Raw genomic sequence first — 12,731 nt, 5'->3', positions numbered from 1 at the left:
TTATTCATCATCAGATTCTTCCCAATCCCACCCATCCCTCTCTTCGCATTCGCTCGCAGAATTTTGAGACTCTAGCAAGACCAAGATCACGAACCTCCTGCGAGAGATCTTTAAGGCCCCGACATTTGTTCAGTCAGCTCCTAATGTGCTAATAAAAGGGTTCGATGTCAGGATCAGTCACCGGAAAATATCCTCATTCGTATGAATTCGAGATATTTTTCTCGTGTAATGCTCGCGGTATTTTCTAATATCTTTGTTGCGAGATTCCTGGGCCTCCTCCTTTGTGCGAAAATGCATGCTAGCGGCGGACCTGCAATACAACCCGTCCAAAAGGAGGCGGGTGGAGGGTTTGACCGTTGGATATCGCACAGTGGGTGGTAATCGAAAAAAGCCGGACAAAATTACAAAATGACTTTTTTTGAGTTATAAACTTGAAACTTCGCAGGTATACTCAAAACTAATTGAAATTTAAGGATATGCACTTAATTTTACAAAGATCCTACCCGATTTTGAGATACACAGGCTTAAACGTGAGCAACGTTCCATAAAAACGCCCGTCTTCAATTATCTCTGAAAATCTTCCAAAGTAAGTAGAAGGTGAAGTTGTAGGTGGATTCATGCAGAATAAAAAACCACATAATCTGTTGGCATGGTTTTCTTTCTTTAATTTTCCGTAATCTTTAAGAATATCATCGATCAATTCTTACCGTGCAGTTACAAAATGGCGGATACTGTTTTGCGACAAAGTTCTACATTGAGGTAGAGTTTCAAATGATTTTTCGGCAAAGTCACGCAAAGTAACTTATATGAGAGCATTCTTTGAAGATTTTTTTAGGTGTTTATGCAGTTATCTTGGAAATAAGTTTGCGACGCCGAAAATTACATTGATTTATCGATCGTGCGGCAGGGTTCGTCTGCGCGCGTCGGGAGTTGGATTAGCCGCGACGCGGTAATGTTATTGAAACTGTATGGGTTTTAACGCTCAGCATTCGCCGTTTTTATGTTTTGCTTCAAGATACCGATTCTCAAATGGTCTGTGGTGAAGACAGTGCAGGTATTTTAGCCGAGGTGAGTGCACGTTTCATTGAAGTTCATTTCGTTTTCTTTGGATACGATCGAAGACCATGCTTCTATTAAAAGCGTTCACACTTCGAAAAAGTGACTTGTTTTCCCGGGAATCATACAAAAGACCTACCAGAAAGATACCAGCTGAGACTAATACCTTCTTTACTCTCCGATCCCTCACCCTAAGGATTTTACTGCGAAAACGGACGTTTTATGACACCGCGTAGTGGAGCCTTAGACCGTCTTAACGGGGTATGTCCACGGGAACATCTAATATCTAATAAGAATATTTGTATAAATTTGTACTATTTCAAACTGCTCTAAAACATCAAGCCTTGTGCCGTTACTGAAGGGGTGGAGAAAATTCTGGTTGAAAATAACAAGAATAAAAATTCTGTACCAAATGTTTGGCGATAAGTGACGTTTCATCCCAGTTTCCTGCACCTTCTATGTTCTTTCATTCTCATAATAAAACTTCTGCCTGTTCGACCAATGAAACTCAAGTGGCATGATTCACAATTAACTTTGTAAATGCCGGATTGATGGATGGGTTCTATTTTGTCTTTGTTACGACACAGAACTTCACCGAGAGTGCAAGGGTTGTAAAAAGAAACATTGAATTTATTTTTGGGGAATTTGTTTGCAAGCCTGTTGGAAAGGTCTCCCACAAAAAATGACCGGCACCAATTTTTAGTATTAAAGCTGTAGCCATTTGAAATTGCAATTGATTTCATTGTGGATTTTATCATTCATATTATATTATTGTGTGAAATTATCTAATTGTCTGACAATTCCGGTCCAGCGGCAAATGATGTAGTCAACATACTTAGCGGTACCAGAAGATGTTAGATGAGATAGAATGCCCGAATCAAATAATTGGCGTTTTGAATTGTCCGTAAATATTTCGGCTATTACAGGTGAAAGGGAATACCACATCGCAAGGCCGTCTGTTTGGTGATAAATATTCTTATTGTACAAAAAATAATTTTGGCTGGCACTCTGTTCCATTAGGCAATGAAGTTCACAAGACACACTGATTTTAATATTGTGGTCTCTCAATAAGTAACAAAGTTGTTTGTACAGGTACAGAAGTAAATAGATTTTTTAGGTCAAATGAAACTAGCTTGGAGTTGGATGGTGACGTATGAGGTGTTGAAGTTTCTGTGGCAAAATGATGGGGCTATTAATATTATATTTTGGTGAAAAACCAGGCAATTGCCTAAAGATGATATTTAATTTAGGGGCTAATTTATAAAATTACAGCAGGAAGATAAAGCTTTTTAACACTTTTTTGGAATCTATCCGTTGGATCACGGGGGAGAATCACGAATGAGGTATCCTCCAACACAGCATCACATTTGGCGATGCATGAGACCTTATTACGGATTAGCACACGGTTCCTTTTTCTCCTTTGGAAATAGTAAAATCTTCTTCGTTTACCTTCTAATTGATTGATCAAAATCAACTTGGTTGTGATTAACTTTCATACGGGGAGATTTACTTGGATTAGCAAAGGTAATATAATTATATATATTGCACAATTTTATTTTCCTACATTCTCGCGCCGGAGGGCTACTTGTACGTCGACTCCGTCGAAATGTTTTTACATCAGATGGAAGTTTTTTAACCTTCTATAAACACATCACTAGTTTTTACTCGTCGGGACATAAGTCCCCAGCAATGGAGGAAAATGAGGGTTACACCTCGGGAAAATCATTGATAGATGACATTTCAGCCACTCAGAGGAAGTACCTCCCGAAAGGCTCGTCAACAGGTCGGTTGCAGTTCGAAGTTTGGACTTAAAACTTTATGTTGCATGATCTCTGCCTTCTCTTCGGGTTTCCACCGCGTCCGTTGCCTTTTGGCGAGAACAGTTTCGACAAGAGCCAACGGACGCGGTGGAAACCCGAAGAGAAGGCAGAGATAATCTGATCAACGCCGCGAAAATCTTCGAACCTACTTTATGTTGCATGATTATAACAAATCCTGTATTAGTGTTGAAAATCTGTATTTAAATGAATAACTTGTTATCAAAGACAAAAAATAGGTTTTGGACTGTTAAAATGTGTACGAAAAGCAATCAATATCTAATATACATAGAATCAAATGTTTTATAACAATTAATGAATGGATAACTCAAGATTCTAACGCGATAACATATTTTAGCCTACGAATTAGGATTCCCCATGAGGCCTACGAAGCAAATTTTGCTTGCAGTTTCAATACGCAAAACTGCATAATAGGAGGTTTAATTCCGAAAAAGGGGAGGGCGGATAGTTTTGAATCGCCATATTTTTCTATTTAGTTTTTCGGCCCCTGGGAGAAGGGATTCATTCATATAATGAGGCAAGAATTTAAGCAATGAGTGAACCCGGGCCCAATCGCAGCCGCTATTTGTTTTACTTTTAAGAACCTCAACTAAATGCTAACGCTTAAAACAAAACTTTCCTCAAACGACAATGCGTCTTGTTATTGACGAGACGACGATTATCACAACTATGATCAGAATAAGGTCTCAAGGAAAGACAAAAACATGCATTAGATGATCCCAGGCCCCATACGTAAGACCTGAAGTAGAAAACTGGTACAGCCGAAAGAAACCTTTCCATTTTCGACGTGGTAACAGAATGGGCCATTACTCATCCCGCTATCGAGCAAACAAATCAAGGTCACCGACCACCCCTATTCCCAAAAATGCTACTGCTGATCCATTCCTCTTTGTGTTCGTTTGAAGCTGCGCGCTTAGGAATTCATTACCAAATACTTTTAAGCTTTAGTTACCAACTGTGGTGAAGAGGCTATGACCGTTAGCGAAAGGCAAACAGTGCATTGTTGTTCAGTGTAGAGATCCAATCTCGCATTCCCTTTTTAATGTAATATTCCGGCACTTGGTGTTGTAAATAGCATTTACACTTCACCAAAGTGAGGTATTTCCTATCTGAAGATCTGAAGCACACTACGCGAAATGTATTTCATAAAACCCTCGCCTCGCCAACCTATCTGATGGCAAAACGAACTCCTTAGAAGGCGGGAGCTTTCTGCGTAGACCCAGGCCAGTAAGGAAAGCCTGACGAGGTGCGGCCATTAAAAATGCATAACTCCCTTTGTAATTGAGATAAAGTTACAACTTTTTCACCAAAAATAAATTTATAGTTTTGTCCAAATTTCATACGCAGCATATATGGACCTATATCGTAAGATACGAAAGTTAGCAGGCGATTGATTTTTACCCTGCAAAATTCCAAATTTTTCGTCCGAAAGATATATAAACACTTATAACAACGTTGAAACTGAGTTATGAACAAATTAGAGTTTACTAGTATGGAAAAAAATGTGCTATGAACATTTCCTGCAAGTTTCAACTTTATACTAAGAACAGTCTGCCGGAAAATGGATTAGGAATATAAACTCGGAAAAGTCAAGTAACTAGCCGAAATTCGAGAAAATATTTTTTATAACAATTGTTATAAATAAAATCGAATAATTAATGTCTCCACTTAATGTAGCAACCCTTTCTGCTTCAGAATATATTTTTAGACTTGTGGAACGAGCAAATTAAAAAAATTGCCAAAATTCTTCTAGTGACATCTGGTTAATCGCTCTAGAACTACACCAAAAACGTATACGATTTTTGTACGTGTGGTGAGCTCTCTATATATACTTACTCTATGATAATACATACACACATGTGAATAAACAGAAGTTGAAAGAAATGGATAATGCCACATGACTATAAATGGGCACGGACAACGATACAGTGGTACATGGTTAAAGCCAATAATCAGAGATTAAAAATGTGGTCTCACTCGGATACGAACTCAGAACCTTGTGCTCGCCGGACGATTTCTCCGTCCCAGTCAGGCCGCATTTTTATCCTCTGATTCGTGGCTTTTTCCGTCCAAATTAGAACACTCTTCAATGTCCGTCTTTGAATGTACCCGTCGCTAACGTTTGCATCATTTCTTTCCAGTTGCACTCTGGGACCGCTGCTACAGGAAAGAGGACTGCAAGTTCATAGCAAATTCATACTGCAATGGGGCAATCGAGAGTCGATGTGTGTGCAAAGCGGGATATCATGCAGACGAGAACAAAGCCTGCGTGCCTAGTACGTGGATAACAACAATTTTTCACTGACCAAGGGAGCCCGCACGTACCTTGATCCGGCTTTTTCAATGCCGTATTTTTTTATGGCATCCGGAATGACGAACACATCTCGGAACTGATAGTGGTTACATTTAATGGGCCCAAGTTGGGCTGTAATTAATAAATTTTCAAGCGCTACTTTTAACAAACCTTACATAATTCCAAAATGGACCGTACTTCCTCAGATGGGTCAGTTGGTGTAGCGGTTGGCGATGTCGACTCTCACCTCGGGGCCCAGGATTCGGGACTCCCTCTCGGCAATATGTTCCGTGGTCTTCATTTTGATCATACGGCGATAAGTCAAATATAAACTTTAATTTCAGCATGCGGAGGCGAGAGAATTTTTTTATCGTCATGATGGCGTTTATGTATTTAAGAAGTGTCATTTCGAACGCGGAGATATGAATACTACACTTGCTACCCTCCTGAAAACAACCCTGCCCTCCTCGACAACGCTTACCACTTCACCAACTGAACCATCCGCAGAACCACTACCATTTCACAGATGTGTTCGCCATTCCGAGTGCCATAAAAAATACAGCATTGAAAAATGCGGAGCAAAGTACGCGATCTCCCCTTGAGAGTTGAATATTTGCCTTGGTTGTGGAGACAAAACGTCCTTATTTTTAAAACTTACCATACCACCACGATCATCTCCTTTAGAAAATAAACTGGATCAATGAGATTAAATTCAAATCCAAATACTCATCATCATAAATTATTCAGCAATCCTAATATTGGTTTGGTGAATATTTTGCAATTTTTGCATCTAGGGGGTTTCAACTGCCCCCTCTTCCCACCCCCCCTATGAAAACCGACCACAATATGTACGTAAGTGCCAATCGGTAGATACTTATATATCTTTAATTATCATTCCCTTTCATGCACCGAATTATTTTAATAAATCGCAATTTCGCTTACAAGTGAACGAACTTATAATAATTTTTCTCTTCCAAGCTGAATTGGGCGATCCTTGTTCCATTGATAATGACTGCAGGGAAATAGCGAATGCATCTTGCAAGTGGAATGATGGGAGTTTTTGCGCTTGCGGAAATGGATTCCGAGAAGAGGACAAACATTGCGTGGCAAGTGAGTACCTCAAGGCGGCGAACAACGACGGGAATTCTTCAAATTTTACTATTTGAGATTGTTCTGTGCACAAAAAGAGGAAATTATTCGGCGCAATTGGTTTTTAATTGGTGTTCTTACTCACTCATCCCTATTTGATCATTCAAAAGCAGAAAATGTCGATGTTATGACACACCATATGTTTTCTACCCTTCCCACAGTGTCCACGAGTAAGGTGTCTTTTAAGTCAGACGGGCTTATAAGTTCTCAGATACCTGTTCTGAAAACCGTCTTTACATCTGACATCGTTTAGGGACATGGTATTAAAATAATGTTAATATTTTACAATTAATTACCTTATGAGAAAAGAAAATCGATTGATTTTTTGGCATAAAGTTTACATACCTACGACGCACCAAAGTTCAGTTTACATTTCAGAGTAAAGGGAAAAAGGGGAGTGAAAACTCAGCCAGCTATTTACCGATCTAAATTTTCATGGATCACATTAGCAGAATGATCATTTCAATTCTTTCAAAGGTGGTAACACCCTGAAATATCGCATTTATATGTAAATTTATTTTTACCCCATCTTTTATTTTAAAGCAGCTGTTTTAGATAAATTGATTGCTGTACCAGCATTTTAAAAAATTTGCCACCGAAGGTATGAAAGCATTGCCAAGCAAAAAATTAGCCCGACGCCAAATTGTACAACAGAATGAAACAATTAGCTAAGGTAGCTTATATTTCTATTCTTTCTCGGTGAAAATTTGTACGAAAATTTTTGATAGTTTGATTTTTTATTTATATTTTTGATGTCTTGAGCATGGCGTATTCTGTGGGAAAGAAGAAAGGCAGTGAAAAACACGCAGGTAATACTATTCATCGATATGATCATATGCAGCATAGGCACACAATTTTAAATTAGAAAATTTATTCCTAAAATTTGGTTAGTATATATTATGATAAATGTCTTTTTAAAACATTTAAATATGTACAATCATATTACTATAATAAGACTTTATTTTTGTATTAATTGCTTGACTTTTATTAAGGCCAATTCTTTGCTTTTTATCTTTGAGAAAGAACAGCACATCCAACGTGATGGGAAGCCAACACTTGCTACCACAACAAACTCAATCTCTTGATTTAATGGATAAATAGTGGTTCCAGGCGTGGGGTCTTGGTGAGGGCATTTTACCGACAAAGCGACAGCTGCACGAATCACAGAGTCCCCTGGTTTTTTGAACCCCTCCCCCCTGAAAGAAATTCCTGGCTACCACCCCGGCTCTTCAAAGGGAGTTCTTTCTTTTTCTCAGTCAGACTCGGAGAAAACTGTACTGGTGACGTAGACTGCATGTCGGTGGAGCACGCGCATTGCAACGACGACAAGAGCTTCTGCGAGTGCGACAGTGGATTCCATGAAGAGGACTTTGTCTGCGTGGCAAGTAAGTACACTACCTACCACGGGCGGCCTGACCAGGTCGGCTGGTCGGCAATAGCCGATGGCCCTGACTTTTGGGGTCCCTACCACAATGCTCGCGTCGATCATAAAGCGTATATTATTATTAAAGTATTCTACCTATTAAGGTAGGTTCCCATGGAGTACCTACTTAAAAAGAATTTTGGGAGCCTCACCTTCTATCAAGACCTTCTATCTCTTCAATACACAATAAGGCCTACCTCCTTTCATCCTATCTAAAAATCCTATTCTTTTCTTACTCTCCCTCGTTTACCTAACATTCTTCCCTCTAGCAATGTGTTCAACATCCCCTCCCCGCTATGTACTCCCTCCATCCATACCTTCTGTCTCCTTCGCATCTCATCTAGAAGCTGCCTCTCCTCACCCACCATATACAGCACTTCGTCGTTCCTCTTCCTCTCCGTCCACTTCACCTTTGTAATTCTTCTCCACACCCACATCTCGAATGCATCCAGTCTTCTCTCATCCTCCTCCTACCTTTGTTTTTAACGTGGACACTAAGTAAGCGTATATGAAAGGCGTAATAAAAAAACATATTCATTGTCTGAATCAAATTTTTTTTCAAGTATCAAATTCGGCGTTTTCAGCGGTTGATTTATATAAAGTGCCACGCGCTTCTTTTCGCCTCCCCCTCCAACGACGGAGCTGCCGGTACGCGCATAGAAACATCTAGATAAATAATAAGGGATATTGACGCTATTATTGATATTTTATATACATTTTATATGTACTTGCATTACTAACATTCTACGGAAGACAACAGTACCAGTCAATTTTCAATTGACTCACTGGTTTCAAAGTTAGCAGTGGTTTGCGTTTTTTACCACAACTCCATTAATATTAGCGGTATAAACAAGTTTTTCGGAAAACTGCTAATAAAAGATGTGGCTTCTTTATATCAAAATTGTAAGGTGTAAGAACGAACACTACGGGAATGCCAAGCGCTCAAAGTTGGGCAACTTGATTTTACGCACAAAAAAACGGGTACTTTTTTAGAAGAAACGAAGTACATGAAATACTTTTATTGAGCCGAAGATTTTTTAAAGTACATGATACAACGTGGAAATAAATTCTCTTTCGTGCTTTTTGTTGCATTGAAATTGATTCCTTCTTTTAGAAGCAAGAGCCCCTCAAAATCGAGTATTTTGCTTTTTTTACGGACAGTAATTAACTAATTCTAATTAACTAATTCTTATTAATATTCTATTGAATGCAGTCTCAATATCGTCTTGTTTCAAACAGCTTCTCTAGCTCGAAGAAAATGATTTTCTCCCTAAGAGCCCATGTTAAATTATCCTAATTTCACCGTCAAATATCTCAAAAACAGCATGTGGGAATGCCTTTTTCTTTGCATGTGTCAATGAAAGTGCGTCATTGAAAGAATATGTGACCATTTTGAAGTTTCATCAAAATCTTGTTACTTTTACCGAAGCGCTCTATCTACCTTAAATCATATTATTGGAGTGAAAATATAAATGTGCTCTTTTTTTTATTGATACAGCGGGTTGGGGCGATTCCTGCACGGATGATGCCGACTGCAAAGGAATTGAAAATGCATATTGCAAGGTGGAAAATGGGACTGGAATTTGTGAATGCAAAGACGGAAGATTCCATTACAAAGATAAACGTTGCGTGGAAAGTAAGTGGCACAAGTCTGAGAACATGAATCGAATACAAATATAGTCAGATTGAATATTCGAATGCATTGGAATGACGTTTCAAAAAAGGAACTTGATACGATCTGAAGAATATGATTTATAAATAAAGAAGCAATGAAACGCGTATCACATTCGTCATCATCTATGGCTAAGTTCTAACGACACGTATCTCAAAATTCAGCCGGTTTGAGACAGGGATCTTAAACAAAGTGTAATAAAATTAGAAAAAATAAAATTCAAGCCAAAAACAACTCTTTTTTTGCAAATGAATGCTTCTTTTTCAGTTTCGTGAACTTTTGGTTTTTAATTTCAGTGTACATTCAAAAACATAAGTCGTTTCTTTTTCTTTCATGAATAGTTATTATTTTTGATATACAAGTTGTTAGAACTTAGCCATCGATATTGACGACTGAGAAATATATTGTTGTAAGTCAGTTTTTGTTAATTCTGAGAAATCCATGGTAGCGTACTCCAAAATACACTATCTACCTAGAAATAATTGGTACTAGTCAAAGTGAGATTTGGTACTGACGGATGACAGCACATACTGGGAGCCCTAACCACAGGTCCAACTTCTTTACGAATTATTATTTAATTATTGGAAAACTTTGAACTTGACCGACACGAATATGTTTTTAATTCCTTCAAATAATATTAAACAAAACACCCTAATAAAAAAGGATATTGCTAAAATATTACAATGATAAATCTGCTGATAAACACTACAAATCATTTGCATCCAGAGAGTTTGCTTTTAGTATATGAAGTGTGACATTTATAACGCTAAAAAAAACATGCTAAAAGTTGAAAAATTCTATTACAAATTCAACGATGCAATGTCGTTAGGTTTCACACATCATCATGCACCTAACTATTACAATAAAAACGATAGAGACAAAATAGAAATAAAAAATGACGGGAATAAAGAAAATGAATCGCTGCAAGATATCATTCCGTTCAGGATCTAAGAGAAAATTTAGCCACATCTTTTATTAAAAATTTCTAAAATAAAATTTATTAAATTTCTAGAAGGAATAATGCAAGAAATTGCCTCTGCCACAGGTTTTAAATGAAAAATATAATAAATATTTTATAAATCCGGATTGCCGTTGGAACGAGCTGTTGATAAGTGTTGTGGTAGGCATCCATCTGAAAACGTAGTATTAGTTTTTCAATGTCATGGAGGTATGCCGTACCAGATTGTGTATGATGTAGTTTATAGCCTCAACGGTTGCCTTGTTTTTTAGATGGCTTGGGTGACCACTGCATGCACGATGAAGACTGCCAGTTCATAGATAATGCACATTGCCATAGGGTTGTCAATGGGAGCTCAATTTGTGAGTGCATAGAAGGATTCCACAATAGACACCAAGTTTGCGTGAAATGTAAGTGAAGCAAGACACGTTAATATTAGATTGAAATATGAATCTACCATTAGATATTTGCTACAGCATTCATCTTCTTGCATTTTATATCTGAAGAGTAAATGATATATAAAAGAATATACGAGCCTTATTTTGCTGGTAAACGGCAACTCTAATTTTTTTCCAAGTTAATTTAAAAATATATATAATGAAAATTGCTGTCTTGGTTGAAACGTAGAAAAGTTTTTAATAAATTGAAATGCTGAATATATTAAAGCCTTTTTTCAGAGTTCTAATTTATCATCACCAAAATCTTAAAAACATATGTTTTACTCTTTCCGAAACACAATGAGCTTTAGATTAAAGTAGAAATTTTATATAGAGTAATGGAAAATACACATAAAGGGTCTAGCAGATGAAGGTAGTGAGAAGTTCATGGAGGTATGCCGTACCAGATTGTGTATGATGTAGTTTATAGCCTCAACGGTTGCCTTCTTTTTAAGATGGCTTGGGTGACCACTGCATGCACGATGAAGACTGCCAGTTCATAGATAATGCACATTGCCATAGGGATGTCAATGGGAGCTCAATTTGTGAGTGCATAGAAGGATTCCACAATAGACACCAAGTTTGCGTGAAATGTAAGTGAAGCAAGACGCGTTAATATTAGATTGAAATATGAATCTACCATTAGATATTTGCTACAGCATTCATCTTCTTGCATTTTATATCTGAAGAGTAAATGATATATAAAAGAATATACGAGCCTTATTTTGCTGGTAAACGGCAACTCTAATTTTTTTCCAAGTTAATTTAAAAATATATACAATGAAAATTGCAGACTTGGTTGAAACGTATAAAAGTTTTTAATGAATTGAAATGCTGAATATATCAAAGGCTTTTTTAGGAGTTCTAATTTATAATAACCAAAATCTTAAAAACATATGTTTCACTCTTTCCGAAACACAGAATGAGCTTCAGATTAAAGTTGAAATTTTATCTAGAGTAATGGAAAATAGACATAAAGGGTCTAGCAGGTGAAGATAGTGAGAAGTACCCCCAGATATTTTGAAAAATAAAAAATATACACTTAAAGTTCATTAAAAAAATTATGTGTTTCCCCAGTGTTTCAGGCCTTAACAATGGAAATTAACGCTCAAAAAATTGAAACACGATTTCTAGTTTCATAACCATATCTCCCTCCAGTTTTTATATTTGTGAAATCGTTTTCTTGGTTATAAAATGTATATAATATTACGTTCTACCTCCCTGATTTTTTTCAAAAGTTTTTGACCGAAAACTAAACTTTAACATAAGTTTGAAATTTTCACTATCAAATTAAAAATTTTAGGAAACAATAGACACGCCGAAAAAATATTTGTTGTTGCCCCTACATCAAAGTGCACCCATGCCTTGGTTAGCGCAAGGGATGCGTTCCTTGGGATCTTTGCGCTATACGAATTTGCGTTATATGAGAGCATTTTAGCATTGGGATGCGTTCCTGGCGTTCCTTGTAGCATAGGTGTTGGGTATCGAATTTCCTATAAACCATATATATATTCCTATAAATAGCCTTAGAAAACCTTACTTATATAAACGGTTATAGTTTAAAATATCTTTAAATAAAGTAGGCATGCATTCAAAGACTTCAATTCACGTTTAAAAAAATTCCTACGTGCTTTTGAAACTCCCTTCTGTCGTGCGAGTGGGCTAACATCTATCCCTATCAGGGGTTCGTAATGGATTGCCGGCAGTTGACGATTTTTCAAACCAGTTTAATAACAATTATTGTGTCACCCACGCCCTTTTGTCGCTCATCGAAATGACAGGCAAATACTACTTTGAATCTCATTTCATAGCTAGTGGAGTTTATGAATGATAAATCATTTTAATTTGAAGTCCTCCGTGGCATGAGCTTCTACGTGAAACAGTCTTTAAATGCCTTGAAACCTG

General features: G+C 37.3%; 1 protein-coding gene across 2 annotated transcripts in view; it reads left to right on the top strand.

Annotated features, from left to right (window-relative positions):
- Positions 1–12,731, top strand: part of LOC124163963 (cell death abnormality protein 1-like) — a 41,820-nt gene that overhangs the window by 22,056 nt on the left and 7,033 nt on the right. Inside the window, exons 11-16 of one of the 2 annotated variants that reach the window (XM_046541098.1) lie at positions 5,036–5,170; positions 6,166–6,297; positions 7,593–7,721; positions 9,258–9,395; positions 10,662–10,799; positions 11,282–11,419. In XM_046541098.1, coding sequence (XP_046397054.1) covers positions 5,036–5,170; positions 6,166–6,297; positions 7,593–7,721; positions 9,258–9,395; positions 10,662–10,799; positions 11,282–11,419 — 810 coding nt within the window. The remainder of the gene's footprint in view (positions 1–5,035; positions 5,171–6,165; positions 6,298–7,592; positions 7,722–9,257; positions 9,396–10,661; positions 10,800–11,281; positions 11,420–12,731) is intronic. The other variant, XM_046541100.1, reaches the window with a different exon arrangement.

This window comes from Ischnura elegans, chromosome 8 (genome assembly GCF_921293095.1).
Source record: "Ischnura elegans chromosome 8, ioIscEleg1.1, whole genome shotgun sequence".
In the NCBI taxonomy this organism is placed as follows: Eukaryota; Metazoa; Arthropoda; class Insecta; order Odonata; family Coenagrionidae; genus Ischnura; species Ischnura elegans.
The sequence above is the reverse complement of the archived record's forward strand: the minus strand, read 5'-3'. Positions and strand labels throughout refer to the sequence as shown.